This window comes from Lissotriton vulgaris, chromosome 11 (assembly GCF_964263255.1).
Source record: "Lissotriton vulgaris chromosome 11, aLisVul1.2, whole genome shotgun sequence".
In the NCBI taxonomy this organism is placed as follows: domain Eukaryota; kingdom Metazoa; phylum Chordata; class Amphibia; order Caudata; family Salamandridae; genus Lissotriton; species Lissotriton vulgaris.
In genome coordinates, this window is record NC_141699.1 from 1,001,737,252 (window position 1) to 1,001,763,682 (window position 26,431).

The following is a 26,431-nucleotide window of genomic DNA, read 5'->3' on the forward strand; positions in this document are numbered from 1 at the left end:
TATGCCTCTATCGAGGTTGCGTCTCGGTTCCACCCTGACACACCTGGTCCTCATTCAGACAGCACATAGCCTCAGCCACAGAGCCACCATCCAGTCTACATTGTAAATCAGCTTTTTTGCTTGACGGAGATCAAAGCCAGTTATAACTTGACAATGAAGATAATGGAGATGATTTCATCCTACATTAGGATGTCCACAACCTATACTTAGAGCTGTGAGAGGCCAGTGTGCTAAGTTGTTATCCCGCCCACCCCAACCACCCCCACTCCCCGGGGCCACCAACGGACAAAAGTTTCTCCTTTGCTGTGTTGATTCGGTAGGTCTTGGACCTACACCTTCCTGTTCTGAAATCTAAATCTGTACTTCCAGACACTTTGGAGGCAGGGCAGTCCGCATCTGAGCTCTTACTGACGTTTAATGAAGCCCTAACTGGCACATTAATGGCACCTTGTCTAACACCTGTTCTTGCCCACTGATTAACAGGCAGGTAGCATATTTGGCTGCATCATGACCATCCTGAATGGTATGTGCCAGGGAGGACCGCAACTCTTCAGGAACTGCAGACAAGATCTTGCTGACCATGTTTAAGAGGATATATGTGTAATCGCAGAGTAGTCCGCTGGAGTTACCGACCTTAAGGCCAGGCTGACCGACAGGAATATCTGTTTCCCAAATGCTTTGATTCTCTTTAATTTTCTGTTGGGGCTGTGAGGAAAGCATTGGGGTTCACTTTACTGGTAGAAGCTTGTACTACAAAATACTTTGGAGTAGTGTGAAGTCCAAAAGAGAAAAAGAAAAAATCAGAGTGGCGCCAGGCCACACTTATGTGTTCTTTGGGCCCTGCCAGATGTTTCCCTCAACAATTTCAACCCTTTCTGGGCTACTGCGGGGCTCTGACATACAGGTAACGCCAGAGCCCCGCAACAGTCAACCCAGTCTTTTCAGGTCAGGGTCATGGGGCCAACAGACAATGTGCAGGCCCCCAGGGGCACTGATCTCTCTAGTCATTCAATTCCCTGCGATATCTGCATCCAAACCTCTTTAGTTTGCCCATTGTTGCACACACCCACCAGAGGCAGCTTCAGACTTTCCCTACAAGGGTGACAAGCTGCTACATCCACCAGATCATTCAATTGGGCTATGTCCTTCCATAACTTTCTAACCCACTGCATATTCTGCCCACATCAAAGCGGCCTTCAGATGAGTTCCATCTTGTTGCAAGAGTTGCAATCTCTACGTGCCAATGCTGTAGATAGGGTACAGAATGTCAAAATCTGGAATGATTGGCACTCCTGCTTTTTCCTCATACTAAAGAAAGATTGAGGCCTTGATCTTCGTTTAGATTTTCTCTGACAAATGTCGGATGCTCACACTAGCCTCGGTTCTGTCTGCCCTGGACCAAGCGACTGGATGGCAGCCTTGGACCTGCTGGATGCAAAATTTCACTTACGAATACTACAGTCCCACTTGAATTACCTTCAAATGAAGGTAGGCCAGATGGCATTTTCAGTTCACGGTTCTTTCCTTCTGCCTTATCAGCACCCCTCCGGTGTTTACGAAAGCGGAGGTAGTGGTTGCTATACATCTTCAAAGTTTGAGGATTCTAGTTTTGCCCAACCCCAACCCAACTACTGTTTGTTGAAGGCTGGCTCGCCACAGTTAGTTGTAGAACACCTCCAGATGACGATAAACCTCCTGAAGTCTCTGGGGTTCACGATCAATGTGCCGAAGTGACACATGGCTCCTTAGCAGAGTTGTTCCTTCATAAGAGCCTTCTTGGATATGTTGCTGTTCAGGGCCTCCACTTTCACAACTTGTCTAGGACATTCAGGCAATGATCCCGATGTGTGAGCCTTTTTCTAGGTCTCTGTGAGAAAGGTTGTGAGAAAGGTTCTGAGGCTTCTTGACGTTTTGGGCCACCTACCTGGTGTTGAAGGCTTTCCTTGTCCATCAAGGAAAGGCTAGTGGAGGTTCTCACAGACAGGAAAACCACCATGTGATATTACAAAAGCAGTGTGAATTTGGGTGCTGGGTCTTCTACCTAGAGGCTCTACACCTCTGGAATTGGCTGGAGCATGGAATTGGCAGGAACATCATGACATCTTCCTTACTGCAAACGACCTGGCAGGATCTTTAAATGCCATGGCAGGCGAGCTCAGCCAGCAGATGGCAGTTACACCCGAGGTGGCACACAGCATCTTCCAACAGTGGTAATAGGCTTGGCTAGCTCTTTTTGCCACTGGTGAAAATGCACGTTGCTAAAAAATGTGCATACTAGACTTTACAAGAAGTCTCTTTCTGGAGAAATTTTCCTCCGGTTCGAGTCCAGCTCGGGCCTCCTGTACACCTTTCCGCCTCTGCCTCTCCTGCTCCAGATTCTGAAGATCAGGAAAGAGTGGACCCTAGTGATCATAGTGGCTCCGATTTGCCCAGTAGTGCATGGTAACCAGAATCTCAAGGCATGAACATCAGTCTTCCGATCAGGTTACTGCTTAGGAAGGATTTTCTTTTGCAACAGAGTATATTTCTGCACCCAGGCCTGGGCAATCTACACCTTTGAGAGCGGAGATTGAGCGGTAACCAGTAACTGCATTCAACCTAGCTCGAGAGGTTGTGGTTGTTATCCTTTCTTCATTGTGTCCTCCTAAATAGCTAATTCATCCTGATCACTTGGACAACTTTGTAGAGTAGTGTGGTGCCTGCAACATAGACTTATTGCAGGCAAAACTGTTGTATTAATAGTTTTAACTGTTGGATGTTGTATTATTAGCTTTGTCTCTGGCTCATTAGGGACTTGCTGTGGGCATAATTATAGGATATTTTTTAGCCCTGTCAGCTTTTTTGCATTTGCCTGAACGGCAGTCTTTTTTTTAAATAATACATTGTGATGTGATTTATAAAAAGGTTTAACCCATAACTCCACTAAACAGTTTATGCCACAGTGGGATCTCAGTTTTGTCTGGATTTTCCTCATGTGTACCCGCTTGCTGCCAATGTACGGTTCTTTGCCATGTCTTCTGACTTTAGGCGATCTTCATGCTCTTGATTACTTCAGCCTGTAGCATTGAATGAGCTCCAAGAGTTCTTGGTACAACCGCCTTTTTCATTAACAGTTGTTGCGGACTAGGAGGGCCTTTTTGCCAAAAGCTGGGACACCTTTTCACGTTGGTCAATCCATCTCCCTTCCAATGTTTATTTTGTTTACTCCACCTCGCGCTTCGAAAGAGGAGGAGGGACTTGATTGTCTAGACTCCAAGAGAATTTTAAATTGTTTACATTGATTGAACCAAAGACCATTTGGTTGCACGATCATCATTTTGTAATTGTAATTGCAGAGTTGTTTGTATTTATATAGCGCTTACTGACAAGGCATTGAAGCTGATTCTTTGGGGCAAAGATAAGAAAATGACTTTTTCAAGGTGGATAACCTTCTACATTAACACCTGCTATATACTGGCAAAGATATAGCCTCCAGAAGGACTGAGGGCTCATTCCACCAGGGCCATAGCTGTTACCACTGCGTTGGCACTCTGATTGCCTGTTTTTAATATGTCAGATTGTGACATGCGCATCAGTCCATACGTTCACAAATCACTACTGCCTTAATAGTCAGGTCCACGAGGGAAGGGCATCTTACCCATTCAGTCCTGCAGGACATTTTTATCTTGGTCCATTCCACAGACCCTCCACCTTGGGAGGTATAGCATTGGTATCTATTCTAAATGTGATAAATATGCAGTGAGAAGTATCCATCAGAAGAACAAATGACATACCTTCCCCTACTCCCCATTCTATGGAGTGGTCTTAAGGTTTCCATCTGGAACGGTCCTAATTCCAAAATCTCCCCATTGGTACCTCTGATTGCTTTTATGCTCCATGTCTGAGGGCATAGGTAGAGTCCAGAAAGAGAGTCAAAAGGGAAATCCCTGGAGTCTACTTGTTCACCTATGTCCTAAGTCCTGTCTTGTCAGGGAGGAGGGACCTATGGTGTACTGTGTTCGAGGCATGTGGGCTGCTGAATTCATATCTGTGCATAGTCCGCCACCTAGTGTTGGGTCCGGATGATTGCACATTGTTGTCCTGGAAGAGTCTTCGAAGTATCACGAGATAGGTGGCTCCTCCCCTGGACTACAGTGCGCATGGGCATCGCCTCCATCCCCAGATTGTTTTTTTCCGCCATCGGGTTCGGATGTGTTTTCGGTTCCCTCTATCGGAACCGATAGTTGTTCTACTTTTACTCGAGACCAAAAGGTCTTTAGGCTGGGCGTCGGTATAGTTGCGTTCGGGTTTCTTACTGACTCTCAGCTCCGATCTCCTACTGCCCCTCCACGTGCTTTCGACGCGGACGGGCCTACACTACACCCTTTGCTATGGAGCGGACTCCATTCAAGAAGTGTCCGCTGTGTCACTCTAAATATTCGCACCTCGACGTGCACCCCGTGTGCAATACATGCTTGTCACCGGATCACCGTGAGGACACTTGCATGGCGTGTTCGAAATTTAGGAGTAAGAAAACTTTAAAGATTCGCCGGGCTAATCGGCTCCAGGCTCAATTGTCGGCTTCGGCACCCCCACCTGATGACATCTTCCAGGAATCGGTTGAGGGAGAAGACGACGTACAAGGGTCGGACTCTGGCCCCGCGTCCGAAGAAGAGACCGGCGACGCGGGTGATGAGGCCTACGGCGAAGTCTCCGACGAGGTAGGGGACGACGACCGGGCTTGTCCCACGATGGGTGATAGCTCGGAGGAAGAGCATCCCCAACAAGACTCCGGGGTTACTCCCCGTTACACGGCCCAGGTCGAGGGATCGCCTTCGGGCCTTACCCAAGATCTAACAATGAGTCCTACGTCCCCGCCTCCGGGCCCGGTCACGGACATTTCTATGAAGAAACCGAAAGTGAAACCAACTGGTCTTGCACCCTCGGATGCGAAACCGAAACTGAAAGTGGCGTTGGTGAAGAAGGTTCTGGAGGCGTCAACTTCCACGAAACCCAAAATGGCCGACTTGAAGAGCCACGCCAAAATGGCCGACCAGAAGAGCCACGCCAAAACGGCCGACCCGAAGCCCTCTGGGTCGGCGCCGAAGGTGAAGGCCTCCGATGCGGCTGCATCGGCACCGAAAGGGGTCGCGGACCCGAAGACGTCTTCAAAGAAGCGTCACGCCGATGGTGCGCATGCCCATGGGGCGTCGGCCCCGAAGAAGAGGCCTGTCGGCGATCGGGCTATCGAAGTCGACGAGTCGCTCGAGCCGGTTCAGCCCTCGGCGTCCCTTACAAGGAAGGTGGGGGAATCCCTAAAGCGGATCCAACAGTCTACTGTGGTTCCCAGCCAGGACACTGTAGTGCCTCGACCCGCGCAGAAGTCTGCTAAGGAACAAACGCCCATTCGTTTTACCCTTCCACCCAAGACGACGCCGAAGGCCTTCGCGCCGAAACAGGGTGGACACTCACAGGAGGTATTGACGCCGAAAGCTGCTCTGGTGGTGTCGAAGCTTCGGCTCCAGCCGCTTGCGGTGGAGGAACGTCGTGAGGTGATCATCGACGCAAACACCGGAAAATTGTCGCTCCTCAAACGAAAGATTAAGTCGGAGCCGGCCTTGGAACCTTTTAGGATTCCACTCAAGAACAAGAGGTACTCTACGGATTCTTCGGCTCTGATGGAACCTCTGTCTCCACAAGCCCCGGAACACTCGCCGGCCCATTCCCCCGCGCCTTATGTGGACGAGGACGAGTACACCTATCCTGCGTACTCGGATCCGGACGAGGAGCATGTGCCCTGGACAGCGGGAGGCGACGCTGACGACCCGCAGTCGGGTCAGGACACTCAACTTTTCGCCGCAAAGACGTCCCCGACAGAGGACTCGGCGGCCTTCAATGCCCTAATAGAGAGAGCTGCAGCGAACCACGACGTCGAACTGCACTCGGACCCCGTGGATGCGGACTTCTTAGTCGACACCTTCTCAGTAGCCGAAAAACAAGTCAAGACTCTACCGATGCTTAAAGGGGTGCTGAAGCATGCCCAGGAGGTATTCAAGGAGCCCACCCGGGCGCGGGTGGTCAATCCTCGCATCGACAGAAAATATAAAGCGGCGCCCACGGATCCCACGTATATTAAGGGACACTTACCATTGGACTCCCTGGTGGTGTCCAACGCTCGAAAGAGGGCGAATTCGCAGACTACTGGTGATGCTCCTCCCCCGGACAAAGAGTCCAAGGTCTTTGAGGCATCAGGCAAACGCATTGCTGCACAGGCAGCGAACATCTGGAGGATCTCTAACACTCAAGCCCTGCTTGCACGTTATGATAGGGCCCATTATGACACATTAGAGGCCATCCTGCAACACTTGCCCGACCAATACAAGGAGGCGGGGGAGATGCTCATTCAGGAGGGTAAACTCATTACAAATGCATCCATTAAATGTGCCTTAGACGTGGCAGACACTGCCTCCAGGGCTATCAATACAAGCGTGTTACTTAGACGCCACGCCTGGCTTCGGATTTCGGGGTTCAAACCCGACATACAAACAACAATACTGGGTCAAACAGTGAATCCTGACCATCTGTTCGGCCCTGAGGTGGATGCCTCCCTAGAAAAGATGAAAAAAGATACCGAAACTGCTAAGTCTATGGGGGCCTTACAAAGCCAGCAGTTTCGGGGTCATTCCTTTCGGCGCTCCAATTCAAGAGGCACCTCGAGGGGCCAGGCATCCCAGTCCACGCAATACTACAAGGGTAACACCCAGTCCTCGTATAACAACAACAAGGGCAGGGGTGGCTACAGAGGCAATAATATCAAAGGCAGGGGACGTGGAAACAATGCCTCCAGGTCCACCGCCTCCAACAAGCAGTGACGTCTTGTCACTTCCCCCCGATCACACAACACCTGTCGGGGGGAGACTCCAGCAGTTCCTGCCGGCGTGGAGGTCCATCACCACGGACAGGTGGGTGAGGTCTCTTATCCAGTACGGGTACTGTCTAGAACTTACGTCCATTCCACCGGACATACCGCCAAGAAACCGTGCTATGTCCGACGAGCACTTGACCTTGTTGCAGCAAGAAGTACTGGTCATGCTGCAAAAAGGGGCGATAGAGCTCGTTCCATTGCAAGAACGGGGAACAGGGGTCTACTCCCTGTATTTTCTGATCCCCAAAAAGGACGGATCACTCAGGCCGATCCTGGACCTCAGGCCCCTGAACTGGTACATCAACTCGGAGCACTTCCATATGCTCACACTGCAGCAGGTGCTTCCCCTGCTTCAGCAGGGGGACTTCCTAGCAACGCTGGATCTAAAGGATGCCTATTTCCATATTCCCCTGCATCCTTCCCACAGAAAGTATCTCAGATTCACGATCTTAGACCAGCATTACCAGTTCAGAGTCCTGCCGTTCGGGGTCACCACGGCACCGAGAGTATTTACGAAATGCCTAGCGACTGTGGCGGCGCATCTCCGTCGCCAGCACGTCCATGTCTTTCCATACCTAGACGACTGGCTTATTCAGGCAAAGACGGAACACCAGTGCGTAGACCACGTGTCACGCACCATTCACCTCCTGCACGATCTGGGATTCTCTCTGAACTACCCAAAGTCCCATCTCTAGCCCGCCCACGTGCGACAGTATCTGGGCGCGACAATCGACACTCTGGCAGCCACTGCGCAGCCGAGTTCAGTGAGAATCGCCAGTATCCAGGCACTGATCCAACGATTCAGACCCCAACACTCGCTTCCAGCGAAAGTGTTCATGCAGTTGATAGGCATGATGGCCTCCTGCATCTCCATTGTCCCGCACGCGAGACTACACATGCGTCCGCTTCAGGAGTGCCTAGCACGTCAGTGGACTCAGGCTCATGGGCAACTGACAGACCTAGTGTTGGTGAGCGGTCGGGCGTACAACTCTCTGCATTGGTGGAATCCACAAAACCTTTGCAAGGGCCGACCATTCCAAGAGCCTGTCCCACAGATCATCCTGACGACGGACGCCTCTCTCCAGGGATGGGGAGCGCATGTACTCCACTACACTGTGCAGGGACTATGGACACTTCAGCAAAGGAAGATGCACATCAATGTGTTGGAACTGATGGCAATCTTCATGGCCTTAAAGGCATTCAAAGTACATCTGTGCAACAAGGTTGTGTTGATCCGGACGGACAACATGACGGCCATGTACTACATCCAGAAGCAGGGGGGTACACACTCTCCACAGCTGTCTCATCTGGCTCAGAGCATGTGGAAGTGGGCCATTCAGAGGAACATCTTCCTCATGGCAGAACATCTCCCGGGCAAGGACAATCAAATGGCGGATCTGCTCAGCAGGCACAGCCATCAGATGCACGAGTGGGAGATACATCCATCAGTACTCCAACCGTACTTCCAAAGGTGGGGTCATCCAGAGATAGACCTGTTCGCCACAAAGGAGAACGCAAAATGCCAAAGCTTCGCCGCCAGATTCCCACACCCCCAATCACAGGGCAATGCGATGTGGATGAACTGGTCAGGCAGATTTGCGTACGCTTTTCCCCCAGCACCTCTGATACCGCTGGTGGCACGCAAGCTCAGGCAACACTCGATGACGCTCATCCTGGTTGCTCCAACGTGGGCTCGCCAACCATGGTACACCACGTTTCTGGAACTCTCCGTGGTACCGCATCAAAGGCTTCATCTCACTCCCAGCCTTCTGACGCAGAGCCATGGCGACATTCAGCACCCAGATCCGCAACAGCTCAACCTGGCGATCTGGCTCCTGAAGTCCTAGAGTTTGGCTACCTCAATCTTCCGCCCGATTGCATGAACATCATTCGGGAGGCAAGGAAGCCCACTACTAGAGCTTGTTATGCGGCTAAATGGAAGAGGTTTGTCGTCTACTGCGTGGAGCACAGCATTGACCCGCTAGACGCCTCCATTCAAAACATCATATGTTACCTCTTTCACCTGTATCGTTGTAATCTAGCTTACTCTTCCATCCGCATTCACCTGTCGGCTATGGCAGCATACCTCCAGAATAGGCAGCACCTGTCACTCTTTAAGGTCCCTGCTATCAAGGCTTTTCTGGAAGGACTCAAGAGAGTCATTCCACCAAGGACTCCACCAGCCCCGGAATGGAACCTCAATGTGGTTCTTACAAGGCTGATGGGTCCTCCCTTTGAGCCACTACACTCTTGTGAGCTGCAGTTTTTAACTTGGAAGGTTGCGTTCTTGGTAGCAATCACATCGCTACGGAGGGTTAGCGAACTGCAGGCGCTCACCATCCAAGAACCTTTCTTCTAGGTACATGCTAACAGGGTGGTGCTCCGCACTAACCCTAAGTTCTTACCCAAAGTGGTCTCACAGTTTCACATAAACCAAACAATTGAATTGCCGGTGTTTTTCCAAAACCCGGAGATGCTGGCGGAGCGGATGCTCCACACCCTTGATGTAAAGAGGGCCTTGATGTATTATGTGGACAGGACAAAAGATTTCCGCAAAACCAAACAACTTTTTGTTGCTTTTGCAACACAACACAAGGGAAATGCAATCTCCAAAGCAGGAATCGCTAGATGGATAGTAAAGTGTATTCAGATCTGCTACGCTAAAGCTAAGCGCACTCTCACTATCCCACCGAGGGCCCACTCCACTAGGAAGTTGGGGGCCTCTATGGCTTTCTTAGGTAACATTCCCTTAGAAGACATCTGTAGAGCAGCCACATGGTCTACCACTCATACTTTCACTAAGCACTACTGTGTAGACGTGCATTCAAAACAACAGGCAGCTGTTGGTCAGGCTGTTCTAAAAACGCTTTTTCAGACTGCTGCAGCTGGCACGGGCGGCCGCCGCTAATGGAGGGACTGCTATGTATTCTATGCACAGATATGAATTCAGCAGCCCACATGCCTCGAACTGCAAATGCTACTTACCAGTATGCATCTGTTCTTGGCATGTAGGACTGCTGACATTCATATCGCCCACCCTCCTCCCCGGCGCCTGTAGCAGCTGCAGTATGTATTCATATACACACATATGCTCATAGCATGGTCATCACTCACTTCTTCACTCCATCTCTGCCAATGGCTAAAAACAATCTGGGGATGGAGGCGATGCCCATGCGCACTGTAGTCCAGGGGAGGAGCCACCTATCTCGTGATACTTCGAAGACTCTTCCAGGACAACAATGTGCAATCATCCGGACCCAACACTAGGTGGCGGACTATGCACAGATATGAATGTCAGCAGCCCTACATGCCAAGAACAGATGCATACTGGTAAGTAGCATTTGCAATATCGAATAATTTAAAAAGGCTTCCACAAAGAAATAGAATCGTTAACAATCTGATTTTATTAAAAGCCAATGTCTAGGCAAGTAAATAAACAGACCAAATTCATATAAATCAATACAATGCAGTTTAAAATTCAAGGAATATACCTTGAAAAGATCATACACAGATAAAAACAAAATTACACAGACATAGTGGTAAAATGCACAATCGATTCAGACATATCTACAACATATAAACAGTTTATGAGCTAAGGACAAGAATACAAAAATACATATCATGCCAAAAACCCCTTGTATCACTGTGGCTCACAGATATCTCTGCCACCAGATTCTCTTAGATCCAACAGCCTCAACTACTTAAACTCATGTAAACATTAGTAATAGAGTTAGATATCCATCTAAGGTTTACTAGGCCCTGACTGGATTCTTTTTGTCATAAAACAGTGCGTCGACGCGTTTCGTTGCAGTACAGTTGATTATGTGGCACCTTCCTCAGGACTTTTCTTGCTGGGGTTTCAAGAAGTGGTTAAATACACCGTATCTGTAGATACATGAAAAGAAACGTATGGAGTCACTAATCGTACATGGTATCAGTTACTCTTTGTTCAGTCTATCTTGACTATCTTGACTTCTCCTATGTTAGAAGGGTTTTGCTTATTTCCCAATGTGGATAAGGTTCCAGTGTCGCATCTCAGTTATTATATAGTTGATTAACGGAGACACCTCTGAATACTGATGACAATCGGATACAACAGAGGACTCAATTTTGTTTATGCTATACATTACATCTAGCATACGACCGAGCCATATTCACGGTATGTATCTAAAACATATAACATTCTATTCCCTCCGAGTCGTTTTCAATGTGGAAGACCGGTTTTGTTACTACTTGAAACTAGGGAATAGGGGTCTTATGTAGAGTAGAAGGGGTTCAGACTCACCCCCATACAATGTAGGATACGTTCCAGTATAGGATCAGCTTTGCGCTACGCCTGGGTTCTGCAGGCTTTTAATATAGATGTTTCCTGTCGAATGATAGTCATGTGTTATCAAGGGTTATCAACAGATATATGGTAACTTCTGGTAGAGTAATTATGTTGTTCTAGTTACCTCTCCCCTGTAATAGGAGCTCCTTCTCTTGGGGTTTCTTCCTTTCGTATTCTAGGACTTTTTCACAGTTTAGTAAGGTATCTCTAGGAGTAAAAGATATTATAACTTATCTGGGTCTTGTCTATATTATTGTTCATAACCTAATGGTTAATGTGTGTATGTCTTACCTCTGGATATTTTAGAGCATTCTTTGAACGGGCATAGGATGTTGTTGGTATTCTCCAGAACTGGATATGTTCTGTCAAGGTAGATACAGAAAACGATTTAATACTGTTTCTGCCCACCTGTCTAGTTTGTCTTTTTGTCCAGTCTTTTGTTGGGGAAATACAATCCCTACACTACTTCGCACTCGTTTACACAGTTTGTTTGCTAGTGTCCAGTCTACACAGTTTGCATGTAAATATTTATCTATGGGACAAGGATACAATATTTTATGTTATACCCCTTCAGATTTTATATAAAATAGACTAATCTGGCTAAGGGTGGTGCTACGCTACTTTAAACCAGTCCCACCCCCCATTTATTGTTGCCAGGAGACTTAGGTGTGGAGGCTGGATATACTCCCTTCCCCCTATTTTCTAGGTTGCTGGTAAGCCAACTTCATTCAAAGGACCTAGGACCAATAACACCCCTGGTGTGGAAAATCTATGCTGGGTTACCGAGGGGGGATGGTGTACCCTCGACAGGAAACGGGGGCTCAGGGGTCTCTTACCTCGATGTCACCGAAATCACGCGTCTGCCTCGTTCCCTTCACTCGCTCTGGTGGTTAATTTTGGTGCCTCTATTTATATGTGGACATGGGTGTGTAATTGAAAGCACCTGGCTGGACGCGCGATGTTGACGCGCCTCGATTAACTCAACCAACGTGGGCGCCATTTTAGAGTGGTGAAGCGGTGCATGATTCCTATGGAATCACCTTACTCCTTAATACTAATGCTACGGGACAGAGTATTGCCTATGCCTCTATCTTGCTTTCGGATGTTAAAATAACTGGCAAGGGAATACTGGCTCTACATGACTCGAGGAACGGATCCCTCGTGTGCGCCATCTATGAATGTTAAAGCGGCGCGTTATTTGTATAGTATGCCTGCCACCTTTTTACTAGTGCTGAGAAGCATAACATGACCAGTGTTGCTGCTTCATTTTCGGGTACAAGGATATGTGTCAGGAGGGAATTGGCTCTAAATGTCAAAACGCGGTACCCTGGGAACACGATCCACCATGGGCGCCATGTTTGAATGGTGACCTAACGTACCTCACAGTTCAATAATCCTGTTACTGACCTTGCATATTAGCTAGTTTGGTACTTCATTATCTGTGGCGCTAGGCTGGATAAAGGAGCCTATTTGTCTATCTAAAAGCGGCTCACCGGAGTGTTTAAATTTCATAGTAAATTCCTGCTGTATTACTTGGCGTTGCATTTCTAATTGTAAGGGGGCATCCTTCTAATTATAGCGGGGCATACTTTTAAGAGTGCTTTTTAGATGTTAGATTATAGGTACGCTATCAGTTGTAAGTTAGAAACTTCCTACATAGATGGTATACTACGCCCATATAGTTTAACAATCGATGTTCGCTTATAAGGGGCATGCTTGAAGAATGGACTGTTAGGTCTAAGCATCTTACATAAGCACATATGTTGTGAGGCATTCAGTTCCTAGTTTGACTGGCTAGATGAGGGCCTCCCACTCTTTCCTGGAATTCAATCCCTTCCTGATGGTATTGAACTTGACCATATACCATTGTTCTTGTTGTTTGCGTCTCATCGTACTATCGCCTGATCTAGTTAGTTCTCTTATTCTTTCTAGGATGACCCATCTAAGGTCTCTTACTGTGTGTCCATTTTCCTTCCAATGTGACACCAGAGGGGCATTTTCCTTGTTGTTCTTGATCGCGGATTTGTGTTCCCCTATTCTGAGCCTCACTTCTTGGCCAGTTTCTCCTATATATGCCTAGTCACATGGGCACAGGATCATATATACAGCGTTCTTAGTTCTGCAATTGTTCAAGGTCGTGATTGTGTGTGTGGTTCCATTGTGTTCCACTGTCTTGGTTACTATACATAGCTCACAAACACAACAGTTACCGCACTTGTTATTCCCAACTGCCTTTTGGCCACTCAAGGTAGTTTGGGTCTCGATGCTGTCCTCCCTATATGTATACGCAAGATTGGACCTCAAATTCTTTTTCTTCCTGTATGCATATAGGGGACGCTCGAGGGGAGTTGCATCTGGACCATTGTTCAGAATTTTCCAGTTATGATTTATGATGTTCTTAACTTGGTTAGCTATCACTGAGTGTTGGCTCACTGACGTCAGTGTGCAAGTGTGGTACTTACATGTGGCTTTGCTCCATCACTTCTGGGTAGTACTCAGTCACTGTGGAGCTTCATGACACCACCTACCAACACATGGGAGCACTGTTAAGAACACTTTCTGGATCCAGGATGTCACCTGTGGGTTATTCTAAATGTGAGGAGTCTGTGGATATGTAGAATAGCCACTAGAATGAGCGTTACCGAAGGGAAGTAACTAATTCTTTCAGGTTACATTCTAGAATATCACAATACAATTAAGTCAACCTTAAACAGTGAAACTCAGGTTGAGATTTTGGATACAACAGTAATTCCTAAAAACAAGAAGTATTATGCAAAGCTACATATAAAGAATTCAGACAAAAACAACTTTGTACTTCCGACTATCCGTCATATGAACCCACTGGCTAAGAATATGCTCTACAGCCAGTTACTAAGAGCCAAAGCTAAACGTACAGTGTTTTGAAAACAAGAGTTGATCTCTACTCACTTCTAATACATCACAAGCTAATGGTGCATTTGAACAAGTTGAGGCAACTGTAGCTTAAAGTAATGACTTCTCTCCTGTGTCCCCATGCAAACATTCTTCTCTACAGTTTTTTCCAGCTAATGCTGTGGATCACTCCTGCATCTTGCAGCTGGGTCTGAAGAGAGATGGACACCAATCACCTCTTGTTGAGGGCTAATAGGTTGCCTGAATACGTTTTTTAAAATTACCTACATGGACACATGAGTGAGATGAAAACAGGCAAAACATGGGGACACGTAACATCGGTTTGCTTGTTCTGATCCAATCATCTAAGCCAAACCGCAATATTGATCTAAAAATAAATCCAAAGAAGTGTTGTTTCAGTCCTTCTATCCTGTTTGGCAGCGAAGAATGGCCTGTAAGGGGGCGCACAGAGCAGATATGCTCTTACCTCCAATATATGAATGACTTGCTATCACTAACCCATTCCATCCGGGTGTCTGCACTTTCTACATAAAGCTTGTGCAAACCAGTGAAGGGGAACTTGCCTTTACATTTGTTTTGTGACCATGACATATTTTACCTGATAAGGGCATAATGAGTACATCTTTTATTGACCTATAATAAACACATGCCAAGGGCAATCAAAACAGTTAGGATAAGAATCTAGATTTATGTTATGTTAAGATAACTGTTTTCATTTAATACCGTTTTATTGTCCTAACATCAGCAGGAAGATGCTCTGTTGCAAGTACATCATTTAAAAATATAGATTCAAATGGTAAATCTATTCATAAAGTGCTATATTTCTTCCCCGGCAAATTATTGAGGGTTTGACCTCAAGCAGATGTGATTTACTTCAGATGCCTTTCTTTTCCTAACCGTTACCACCTACTCATTTTCTTTGTAATACAAACAATTACTTTTCTTGATCTTCTAGCACAAATCAGTAGAACATAAATTATATTTCAGGGATGAGCTCTATATTCTCATAAATTATTATTTTTATTTTTAGTAGGATTTTTATATGTGTCATAATTTTATATAGCACTCTTTGGGATTCTTATTGTTGCTATGAAAATCTGATGGTATTTATGGATCAATTTTGTTTATTGACTTTGCAAAAAAGAAGATAAAACACTCTTAAGTGCCTACAACCCAGGGGCAGGCAGCGATATGGAAAATACCAATCATTCCAAAAATTAACGGTCCCAGAAAACAAACCCCTCCTCCCCCTATTCCTTTTGAAAGTGTATGTAAGGGATGGGTGGAATAATTCAGTCATATCTAATGTCTGTGGGAAGTAGTGTCCCTGTCTCTATGAAGTTTGGTATCGGAATTGCTTGAGAGAGAGTTGGGAGCGGGCATAGGCTGCAAAAGCCTCAAATTGGTGGGGCATGTCAGTTCGTTAAATTCTGTGGAGAAGATACGTGTGAAAGGAGCCCAGTTTATAGTGTAATCGTCTGGTCTCTGCTCTGTTTCTAATGACATTTTCTCCATTCTTAGAATAAACCAAAGCTTGTGTAGCCAAGTCGTGTATGGAAGGCTCTTATCGGTTCCCCAGAGCGCAAGGATAACCTGATGGGCTGCACCCAGTGCCAATGCAAGTGTTTTCCTCTGCGTGAATAAAGAGGAAATGTCAAGGGATTAGGAAGCCCAAGTATGGTATAGGTGTGAAATCGAGGGATAGAAGTCTCAAATGCTTTGTCTGTGTCGTTTAAAACCAAATTCCAGAAGCGATTGAGTTTGGGGCAGTCCCATAGAAGGTGAAGATGTGAGCCCGCCCACCACAGCCTCTCCAGCATTCTTTAGAGCGTTCAGCATTCAATGCGCCAATCCTTGCCGGAGTTATGTACCAATAGGATACTATTTAATATGCTGTTTCTGTGCTGAATATGTTACATGCCATGCTCGATGAAATATGTCTGCCCACTCCGTATCTGAGAGAGGTCTACCAATCTCCCCTTTCCATCGTCTCTGCCCGCTGAGCGTGTGATGGCCTCACCTTTATTAAGGATGGTATACTATTCAGCGATAAGTCGCCTATCGTTTATCTTTAGAATTAGCTATTTTTTGAAAGGGGTCATGGGATGTGCATGGGGCCTGATGGAAGCTTACAGCACCCAATTACCTATTTGATGGTATTGGAGGCGGTCTGCCTGCTCCAGGTCATATTCTGTTTTTACCTGATCATAGGGAATTATCCCTTTTGGGTCGAATAAGCAGCCAATTCGTTTGCAGCCCCCTTCGTGCCGTCGACGGAACCGGTCAAGCTATAACCCTGGAGTAAACTCCGGATTAGCAAAGTTCGGAGTCATTGAGAAGGGGAAGGTTGTCAAGTCAGCCTTAACCACTATTGCGCCCTAGACACAGAGCTCGTAACCAGAGAGTAGTAAAGTCCCCAGGCCCTGTACCTCCTAGAAAGCCAAGGTCTATTCCAGATATGGGAACCAGCAACTACCTCGTCCATGAAACTTCAATATTTCTCGGTGAGAGGTGTGGTCCATTCCACCAAGAATCGTAGCTGCGAGGCGCAAAAGTACCGCTGAGTGGAAGGCTCTGCAAGGCCACCCATGCGCGTTGGGCTGTAGAGAAGATGTTTGTGTACGCGTGTTCAGAGCAATAGTTTTAGGATTAGAATTTGTCAATTGGATCTCGGGATTAGGAAATGAGTTAGAGGCCCCGTCAAATTAAAATTGGGCCCTTAATGAGGCTTCTGTCAGAGTTTTAAATGTCGGAAGCTCCATAACTAAGGCAGGAAGAGAGGTTCAAGGGTCTAAAACGGCTAAGATCACTTTGTCCACATAGAGGCTGATTAAGTGTTGTTCACCTCCAAAAGTGATGCCAGGGATATCTGGATGCGCTCGTATCTGTTGGGCAAGGGGCTCCATGTACAGGGCAAAAAGGAGAGGATAAAGGGGACATCCCATCCTGGTGCCTTAACCAACCGGAAAAGGCAAAGAAGAAAGCCTGTTGATTCGCACTGTAGCTCTAGGGGAGGTATAGATTCTTCTCATCCAACCAAGAAACTGATCTCCAAAACCAAAAAAAATTTAAGTCTGGAAAAGATAAGGCCAATGGACTCTGTTGAATGCTTTCTCTGCATCAAGCGAGTGGAGAAGGAACACTTTTTGTGTCCAAGACACTTTATCGAGCAGATGGTAGATATGCCTAGTGTTGTCCCCACATTGCCACCCTGGAATGAAGCCAGCTTGATCTGGTGAGATCAGGCCTGACATTTTTGCGTTAAGTCGATGACTAGGATGCTTGCAAATAATTTGGCATCGATATTTGGGAGGTATATAGGTCTGTATGACCTGCACAATGTCTGGTCCTTGCCCGGCTTGGGAATGACCAAAATGGATGCTTCTAACATAGTCTGTAAGGGAGCCCGAGGAGGCAAAGGAGTTAAAGGGCCTAGTAAGAAGAGGAGCTAATTCCTGACAAAAGGTGTTGTAGAATTTATAGGGGAAACCATCAGGTCTCTGGGACTTTAAAACCTTGAGCTGGGAAATAGCAGAGACTACTAATTCTATGGGTATTGGCTTATACAGGGAGTCAGCTATTTGCCACGGGAGTGGGGATGGAAGGTGGGAGGCAAGATATTCAGAGGGGTCGACTGGAGATCTTACAGATTCTGCATAGAGAGACTTGTAAACGTTGCGGAAGGCATCTGCAATCTGCGGATCAGAATGCACCTCTATAGTTGGGGTGGGCCAGATAACCTGAATGGAGCAAGAGTGAATCCTTGAAAGTGGTGCACCAACAGTCGCCCGCAATGGTTCCTACCCAGATAAAACTTGAGCTTCAGACAGACTAAGGCATATTCTTCTCTATCGAAGGTAAGATGTTTGAGGAGCAGGCACGTTCGTTCCAGCTCTCTCCACACCGGGGTGGTCCGTGTCCGTTTGTGGATTGTCTCTTACTCAAGGACTCTCTGTTCAAGATTCCTCTGCTTCTCAATCCGGAGTCAATTTTCGGAGTTAGATGTGGCAATGAATTCCACACGGACCACTAGTTACAGTGCTTCCCAAAGAGAAGCTAGTGCGACTTGAACGGTCTCGTTTGTCTGCAAATAATCACCAATTGACTTTCGAATAGCTGTGACTTTCAGGGGTGATTGGAGTAGCGAGTCACTAAGACGCCAACATGAAAAATATGTTTGTGTCGTGCCAATGCATACGGTGATAGTGAGAGGGACGTGGTCGGAGAGTGAACAAGGGGCAATAGATGGGTCAGAGTAAAATGTTTAATCCCTGCTATCAATGTGGTTTTCACACCGTACAGCAGTCAGACCGAGCAGGATACTGCTTGGACGCTGGCCAGAGCAATCAAAATCATTGTCCATACCCAAATCTAGGTGGCCCCCAATCAGTATGACTGAGTCTCTGGTCTGTAGTAAGAAGGAAAGGGCATTAATGGTAAACCGTTAGGAAAACAAGATAGCAACCTCTCCTTTCTTTAAGGAACCGGTGGACCACAACTGTTGTGGAAACCAGCAGGACTGCATGAGGTGGATGTCTTGGAGTAATAAATGTGGTTCCTGAAGTAGGCATATTTCACTGCCAGAGTGCTCCAAGAGGAAGGGGATTGCCTTGTGTTTAGTGGATTGTTAAGGCCTCTAACGTTAAGGCTTGACATTTTAAGATCTTAGGTCATTAGTTAAGTGGGTGTGAAGATCAGGCACATTGTAAAGGGTAGGTATGGGGCGTATAGGATGGGAGGTCAGAAGAAAGTGTTAACACCAGACTTGAGTGACTTAGTACCCCCGTTCAGAAAGAAGGAATGATAATCCCCTAAATAATAAAAAGAGAATAACATGAAATATAAAAGAACAAATGGAAAATATCCATTAGGAATGGTAAACCACATAGTCGAGCAAGCCAGTGGCTCAGAGATCGGAGTTAAGACCCTCGTTCAGCTGACATGTCCTCGCCCACCCGATCTTCCTGCATTGTCAGAAGGTTGCCATATAAGTATTTTAGACGGCCAGAGAGCGTTGTCAGGTGGCGTTGCCACCCGTCTCAGAAGCAAGTCTGTACAAGACATCTTAACTCTTTTGCTCGCTCATTGGACCAGGGCGCTGGAGCTGCTTGGTCCTCAGTAATGTGTGCTATGTAGAGGGTTGTGCTGATTCACCCTCATCGGGTAGACCTAGGAGTCGTCGGGCCTCTGCCAGTGACCCTTTTTGGTGAAGTTGAGCCTCCCAGTGGAAACTTAGTCAAAAGGGGTGTCCCCACCCATAGGGTACTTCTCTAGAGCATAATAAGTCAGTGACGGGCTTGAATTCCTTTTGACGTTGGAGGGTTGAAAAGGAAATGTCTTGGAAGAGACCAACAATATGGCCCCTAAAGTCGATGGGTTGTTGCTCTCTGGCTGCTTTCAAAATGTCTTCTTTTTTCTGAAAAGATGTGAATTCAGGCCAGTATATCCACCATTGTCCTGTTCCCAGGCCAGCCGACCCAATGCACCCTATCAAGGTGCAGCTCTGCAGTCGCATCACATCTAAGAATGGAGAAAAAAAAACGCTTGCATATATTCCCTTAAGTTCGGTCCTTCTGCCCCAGTTGGAAGGTCCGACAGCCTATTTCTTTTCCGGAGGGTTTTGTTTTCAGTATCTTCCGCATGGGCCCTCAGCTTGTCCTGTTCATGAAGACAAATTATTTATTGTCGTAGGATCTCTACGTCGTCCCCCTTCGAGGTATCATTGTCTTGCAATGTAGCAATGCTATTGGCAAGCGAAATCCAGTCCTGCCACATGTCCCGTAGATTGCCTGAGAGATTATCTTTTAACATTTGGAGATTAGCCTTGAGGGAGTTAAAGAGGGAGGCCAAGAAACACCAGATTACTGGGGCTTGATCCTCATCTTGTGGCCCCTCTGAATCAGTATGAACAGAGGTTGAGAGGCTGGCGATGGATCTTTGGATGAAGCCAATGTGGAGTGGATGAGCATGTCTCTGACAAATTGGTCACGCTTGCCCATGGAGGTGGCCATTGTGGGCAGAGAGTCCCTCGGAGGGCCTGCAGGTTATCACCGGGCAGACGCCTTAGTTCAGTTTCTGAGTGGGTGTGAGTCCCAGTGGACGGTGTTAGCGAGTCGGAGGATGTATAGAGGTAGAGTGGTCCTCCCCCTGCAACCTATAGCGAGACCAGCTGACTTTGACTGCTAGTATGAGAGAGACTTAGGCAAGTCTGTAGCAAGGGGAGCAATGAAGGAGCCACATCTGTGGAGAAAGCCGGCAGTGCATGCGAGTAGTACCGGCCTGTAGGGAACTAAGCCTATGATCATAGGTCACAGTGCATGAAAAGGAGTTTCATATTCAGTGGTCGGGATCTAATGAAGAGGGCGTAGACCCAGGAGAGCGCTCACTAGTACACCTGGAGATGCAGCTTGTCGCAAGAACGCTTGCACCGGAATTCAGTTTGCCTTTGTCCCAGCGATGCTTCTGGGGTAAATTTCAGTAGGTAAGTCCCCTGGGTGACTAGGTCTGTCTCCTGCAATCAGCTCTGATATTTCCTAAGCTGGAAGGGAGCCCTCAGGCCTCACTGTCAAACGTGCCGTCCTCCCAAAACCACCACCGCCGAACTTCTTCAGTGGGCCATATGGCCTGCTCCTCCACCAGACACTGCCAGCAGCTGGGTGGAGGATACAAGGGATGCCAGGCCATGAGTCAGAATGGCTCAGTTACTGGAGCGGCAGCAGGGAGAGTAAATGCAGACCCAGCGTGGGGCGGAGAATGCAAAGGACACCAGGCTGTGGGGAATGCCAGGCTGCTGGATAGGATGGCTCGGTCACTAAGACTGTTGCAGGAAGCGGTAATGCAGGCAAAACAAGTGGGCTCATTGCTCCCCTTCTCTTTAGTCGGAGGCCAGGTTGGTCACCTTTGGTTCTCCCAGGCAATCTGCTGGCCCTCGGAGCGTGGGCCTGAGGGCAGTCCCTCAGACACTGCGGTATGTAGGTGCTCGTCATTCTCTTGAGGGCAGCCAAATACTGCACAAAAATGAAGGCGAAGATCTCTCCTCAGATCGCCGCAGTGGAGCCGGGCTAGCAGCTCCGAGGGAGGCAGACTGGAGGCACAGTCTGCCTCTTGTATCTACGTGGCTGCCATCTTGCGCCTTGCGGATTCAGTTCGTTGTCAGCGATTCAAAGCCATCCTTGCAATGAAAACCCAATGTCAACTTCTGGAACACAGGACAGGGCATAGTGGATTACGAGAGGATGCCGGCAATGAGCCCTGCAGAGTTGTGTGTTGGCAGAATCGGGCAGCCGAGAGGCAGGATCCACATCCTACTCCGCCGCCATCGTGGCCATGCCCCCCCATGAAAATCTGTTAGTATTTAAAAAGGCCTCTTTTAATTTATTTGTGCCACTTCTGCTAAAGTAAAAATTTATTTGCAATAAATCACTCTGTTAGTGAAACATACTATGTTGATACCGCTTTATATAAACAAGAAAACAGAAATGCTTAATTTTTTTTCTTTTTTTTTCAGGGGCCTGGATCATGGAACACTGTGCTGTTCAATCCATAATGACCACAATAAAGGGCTCCAAAAAGATGTGCAAGATTACAGGTAGTTATCCTTGTGAATGAGGGATGGACTAATGTTTTTATGGTGTGACTTTGGTAGCCATATAAAGAACATGCACCATTATAAGAAAACATACCTCAAGACCCCGCTCAAGTCTGGTAGCATTGTAAGCCAAGATACTCAAGCTGGCATGATGTGCAGTGTCTTGCTGGGTAATATCGTTTTGAGAGCCTGTCCGCATGATGTTTCACAGCCAGATTGAAGGTTTTCCTCCGACCTTTGTTTAGTAATAGCTGCGACCAACATGTTTGCATTTTTCTGCTGGATGATGACTGGAAAGAGATTTTCTTATATACGGTGTAAGTTTTTGTGAACTTTTATACTAAAATAAGCATATTGAGACTTTGAATTCCGAAAGGGCAAGGCTCACCTAGTCTTGGGCCTGTCTACTGGTCTTTTTCTTTCTGCAGTGGACTATACCCTAGGCAGGTGAAATCTCAGTTTCGGGTTGTACAAAACCTACCTGAAATGGTGAGTGTCTTGACCATGTATGATGTTTTGAGGTTGAACCATTCCTTCTCTGTAGACATTTCTAAATTGTGACGTGAGCCTGGGAACTCTATTTAGTAGCTGTTGGCATAAGTAGTTTGAAAAAGTTGCTGGACAGGCTTTACATATTAATGTAATTCTGTCACATTTGTGATTTGCAAAATCAGGAATTTAAAAAATCCGGTTGGACAAAGGAGCTTTTTCTCTCACTGCCCTTTTCAGATTTGCAGTCCCAGAATTTTTACTGTAGACCTGATTGGCTTCCGCAAGAGAAAAATTGCTATCATTTCAGGATGTGGGACATGATTTCTATGACCTGAAAAAAATATGAGGATGGCATTGTAGGAATACACTGACCCCAGGTCGTTGTTAGGACACCTATAAAGGGGACTCCCTGGATTTAATCCAAATAAAAGTGCAAACTCCACAGAACCTTTTGTGGATTTGCAGAACTCCAATACCTAAAATGGCTGGGGTCATTGGTACTGTGGAACTCTGTGTGCTATTGTCGGACTTAACTTCATATCCAGAAAAGGATCCTTAAACAAGGCGAGCTTAATGGCAGAGTACCATGATCCGAGGGCAATCTTCACCACCCACTTCCGGAATAGACAGTTCTGGATTCAGTACTGCGAATCCTAGGAAGGAGAGTATGTATGCAGGTATGTATGTATGTATGTATGTATGTATGTATGTATGTATGTGTGTGTGTGTGTGTGTGTGTGTGTGTGTATATATATGTATGCAGTGACAGATTGTGTGTTTATATATATGTATGCAGTGACAGATCTTTTGACAAACATTGCTCATAACACCTATTTTTGTTTCTTTGCAGGAAACTGTTCTATGGAGCAAACACAATTACTGTGAAAGTGCCTTCTGTTTTTAAAGTTCTGATTAAGGAGGTAAGGACACAATGTTGAAAATACTGGTGTGTTTGAATTAACCTACCTTAGAAAGCCTTCCTGACTCTTCATTAGGAGATGGCAGAATTTGAAGTTTGTTCAAAAAGTTGACCTGCTTTACACTTTGTGGAGTCATGAATGCGTGTCCGCTTCACTAAGCAAATGTCCTGCAAAGAAATGTTTTTGTTGAAGAATTATGCTGCAAAGTATATATTTTTGGTGCATTTCTACGTCCGGCCGGAGGCAAGGATAATGTTTTACTTTCTTCGCTTTATTACATAATTTCACAAACAGCAGCCATTTTACGATCAACCAAAAGCACTTCAGAACAACAATAGTATCAACAGTCAGTCATATATAAATAGTGCATATAAAGTCCTTTGTCTCTGTTGAAGCTCCCTCTTTCTTTGCTGCTCATCAGCCACAGATAAGTCTCATGCTCCCTGCTCTCTATTTCATGTGTATTGCTTGGTTTGACTTTGATGCCATTGTACACTTTGTGCCTGTTGTCATTATCAGGTTTTGAGTATTGTGTGTTGACAGGCAGCGAGAGAGCAATTGCACTCCTTATGCAACCGATATCACGTTCCTTACACAACCACTAATCCCAATCCCTTTATTTACAGCAGGGCTGCCAACAATGCGGTCCTCCATCCGCTAGGTAGTGCTGCAGGGCCCACCAGCACAGCGCTTGCGCTCCGCGACGTGCTTAGTTTAACTTCCCTGAAGATGGGGGCTGCAGGATCTGTCGGATCTTTGTCCCACAGGGTGAAGACACACCCCATATTGAAAGTCTGTATGTTTATTTCCCCAATTGCTTTGGACAACTCGCGGGGTCTGTAATATTCCCATTTGACTCCCTGCGGGGTCTGTATTGAATTTAGTGGCCATGCAGGCCTTGGTGGGGACATGGTTCCAAGCTAATTTCCCAGTGAACTACAGTGAGTGGGAGTGTCCACAGGCTTAGACCCTTGAATTGGGAGGGCTCTGGTCTCTAAATATACACTACTGGGCTACCCAGTGCCACATTAAGCTGCGCCAGCTTGGGTATAGCTCTGAGCGCAAACGTCATGCAGACGTCAGAGAGCATGTATATGGAGCAGGAGGCCCTCTCCTTTCTCCCCTAGGATGCTGACTTTTATTAGGCAGTAGATGCTGTTTTATTGTTCAACACAAGGGTGTTCACTGTACGATTGTTTGCTAATATATGCTTATTCACGTTATCTGCGTTCACAGTTAGTGTAGTGTTTCTGGGCTCATCTGTGACTCTTTTTGAGCACAGCCTAGTTGGCGAGTGATTCCGCCCACTAAAGTAGCTTGGTTTATTTATACTTCAGTAGATGGCTTTATATACAGGGCAGTCTCTGAGGCTATGTCTACGCTGGAACAGCGACTCTCAAGGCAAATAGTTCCATGTCTCTTTGCAGCTTTGGGACCCCTAGGGTGGCCAAATATGTGGCAGAATGCTTGTGCAAGCATTTGGAGAAGGAGGCTTGCAGCCGCCTCTGGGCAGAATTTCCTCACTGTTCTTTGGAGGAAAAAGTTGAAGGTTGCCCTTACCCGGAGATTGACAACAGGATGGCTACCTTCTTGGCTTAGGTTATTAAAGACCCCAAGAAGGGTATCAATAGGTCATGGCACTCTTGCCAAGACAAACTGCTGGATGCAGCATGGTTCACAGCCTAAAGAAACAAAAAAAAAAACTGAATACATATTTAGGACATCTAAGAACCCGTAGTCAAGAATCCACCCAAGAGACCTTATCCTTAATAGCAAAAATTAGAAAGGACTTCAAATTGAACATCAAGGTGGCCAAGTGTGATCACAGATAACTCATGTGGGCGAAACTCCTCCATGCCAGCAAGAAAGGAAACTCCAGACTCTTTTGGGGTATAATCAACCAGCTGTCAAATGGCCAGAACCAACACTTCAACTCTGATATAATAGAGGACACCTGGAGAGTCCATATCGATCAAACGTATAATGCAACCTCCACCCCAGGTCCTACAATCCATGGGATGCAACCTGAGAATGGGGACCTCCAAGCAGGAACAGCCAAGGATCTACCTAAGCCACACTCACAGGAACTTGTTAGCCAGTTCTCGCAAGATCAGGTCCATAAGACCATAAAAAAATATAAGGTCTGAGGGAACCCCGGGACCCAATGGTCTGCCAAACGCCCTATTTTGGCAGGACCCATCGTTTTGGAGCGGTATTCTTATCCCGCTTTTTATTACACATGCTCTTGCAACGGGCTCAATTCCAGACTCATGGCGAGGAAGCCTCATAAACCCCATATACAAATCAGACCCTCGCTCCGACCCTATCAACTATAGAATGACCGCACTAATCTATGTTGAGGCTAAGATATATGCATCAAATTTGTTGCTAGACCTATAGGATCGGGTTGATCGAACAAACTTGATGCCAAACACACAAACGGGATTTCGGGCAGGAATGGGCACACTTACAAATATCTCTGCGGTAACATCTCTGCGATAGCTCTTCTAGCTAATCAAGCCTATGCAAAATCCCACACCTTGTATCCATGCTTTATTGACCTCAAAGCAGCATTTGACAAAGTTCCGAGGGCAAAGTTATGGGCCAAAATGCAAAGTTGGGGGCCACCCACTAAACTATTGAAGGCCATAATCAACTTGTACTCTCGCACGTGGGTCCAAATAAAGAAAGGTGATGGGCGCACAATTCCAAAAAGATTCAAACATCCAATGGACTAAAACAGGGGTGCATTCTGGCTCCCTGCCTATGTTCGAGGCATGTGGGCTGCTGAATTCATATCTGTGCATAGACCGCCGCCTAGTGTTGGGTCCGGATGATTGCACATTGTTGTCCTGGAAGAGTCTTCGAAGTATCACAAGATAGGTGGCTCCTCCCCTGGACTACAGTGCGCATGGGCATCGACTCCATCCTCAGATTGTTTTTTTCCGCCATTGGGTTCGGATGTCTTTGGGTTCCCTCTAGTCGGAATCGATAAAAAACTTCCTTAAGACAAAAAGGTCTTTAGTTTCTTCGTCGGTATGGTCTTGCGTTCGGTCTTAGCTATTCCAGCTCGGTCCCGAGCAGGATTCCCTACACCCTCGTGCTTTCGGCGCGGAAGGCCCAGTCGACGCTTCAGACCCTATCGACCGTTCATTTTGGTCCGTAGTCCATTTAAGAGATGTTCCGTCTGCAACTCGATGTATCCCCACATCGACGTCCACCCGGTGTGCAACAAGTGTCTGTCGCCGGACCATGATGAAGCCAAGTGTATGGCTTGTTCCCGCTTCAGGTCCAAGAAGACGCTT

General features: G+C 46.8%; 1 protein-coding gene across 7 annotated transcripts in view; it reads left to right on the forward strand.

Annotated features, from left to right (window-relative positions):
* Positions 1–26,431, forward strand: part of ATP13A3 (ATPase 13A3) — a 486,442-nt gene that overhangs the window by 105,224 nt on the left and 354,787 nt on the right. For all 7 annotated transcript variants that reach the window (XM_086944284.1, XM_086944281.1, XM_086944283.1 and 4 more), the window contains 2 exons: positions 21,634–21,714; positions 23,057–23,126. In XM_086944284.1, coding sequence (XP_086800410.1) covers positions 21,634–21,714; positions 23,057–23,126 — 151 coding nt within the window. The remainder of the gene's footprint in view (positions 1–21,633; positions 21,715–23,056; positions 23,127–26,431) is intronic.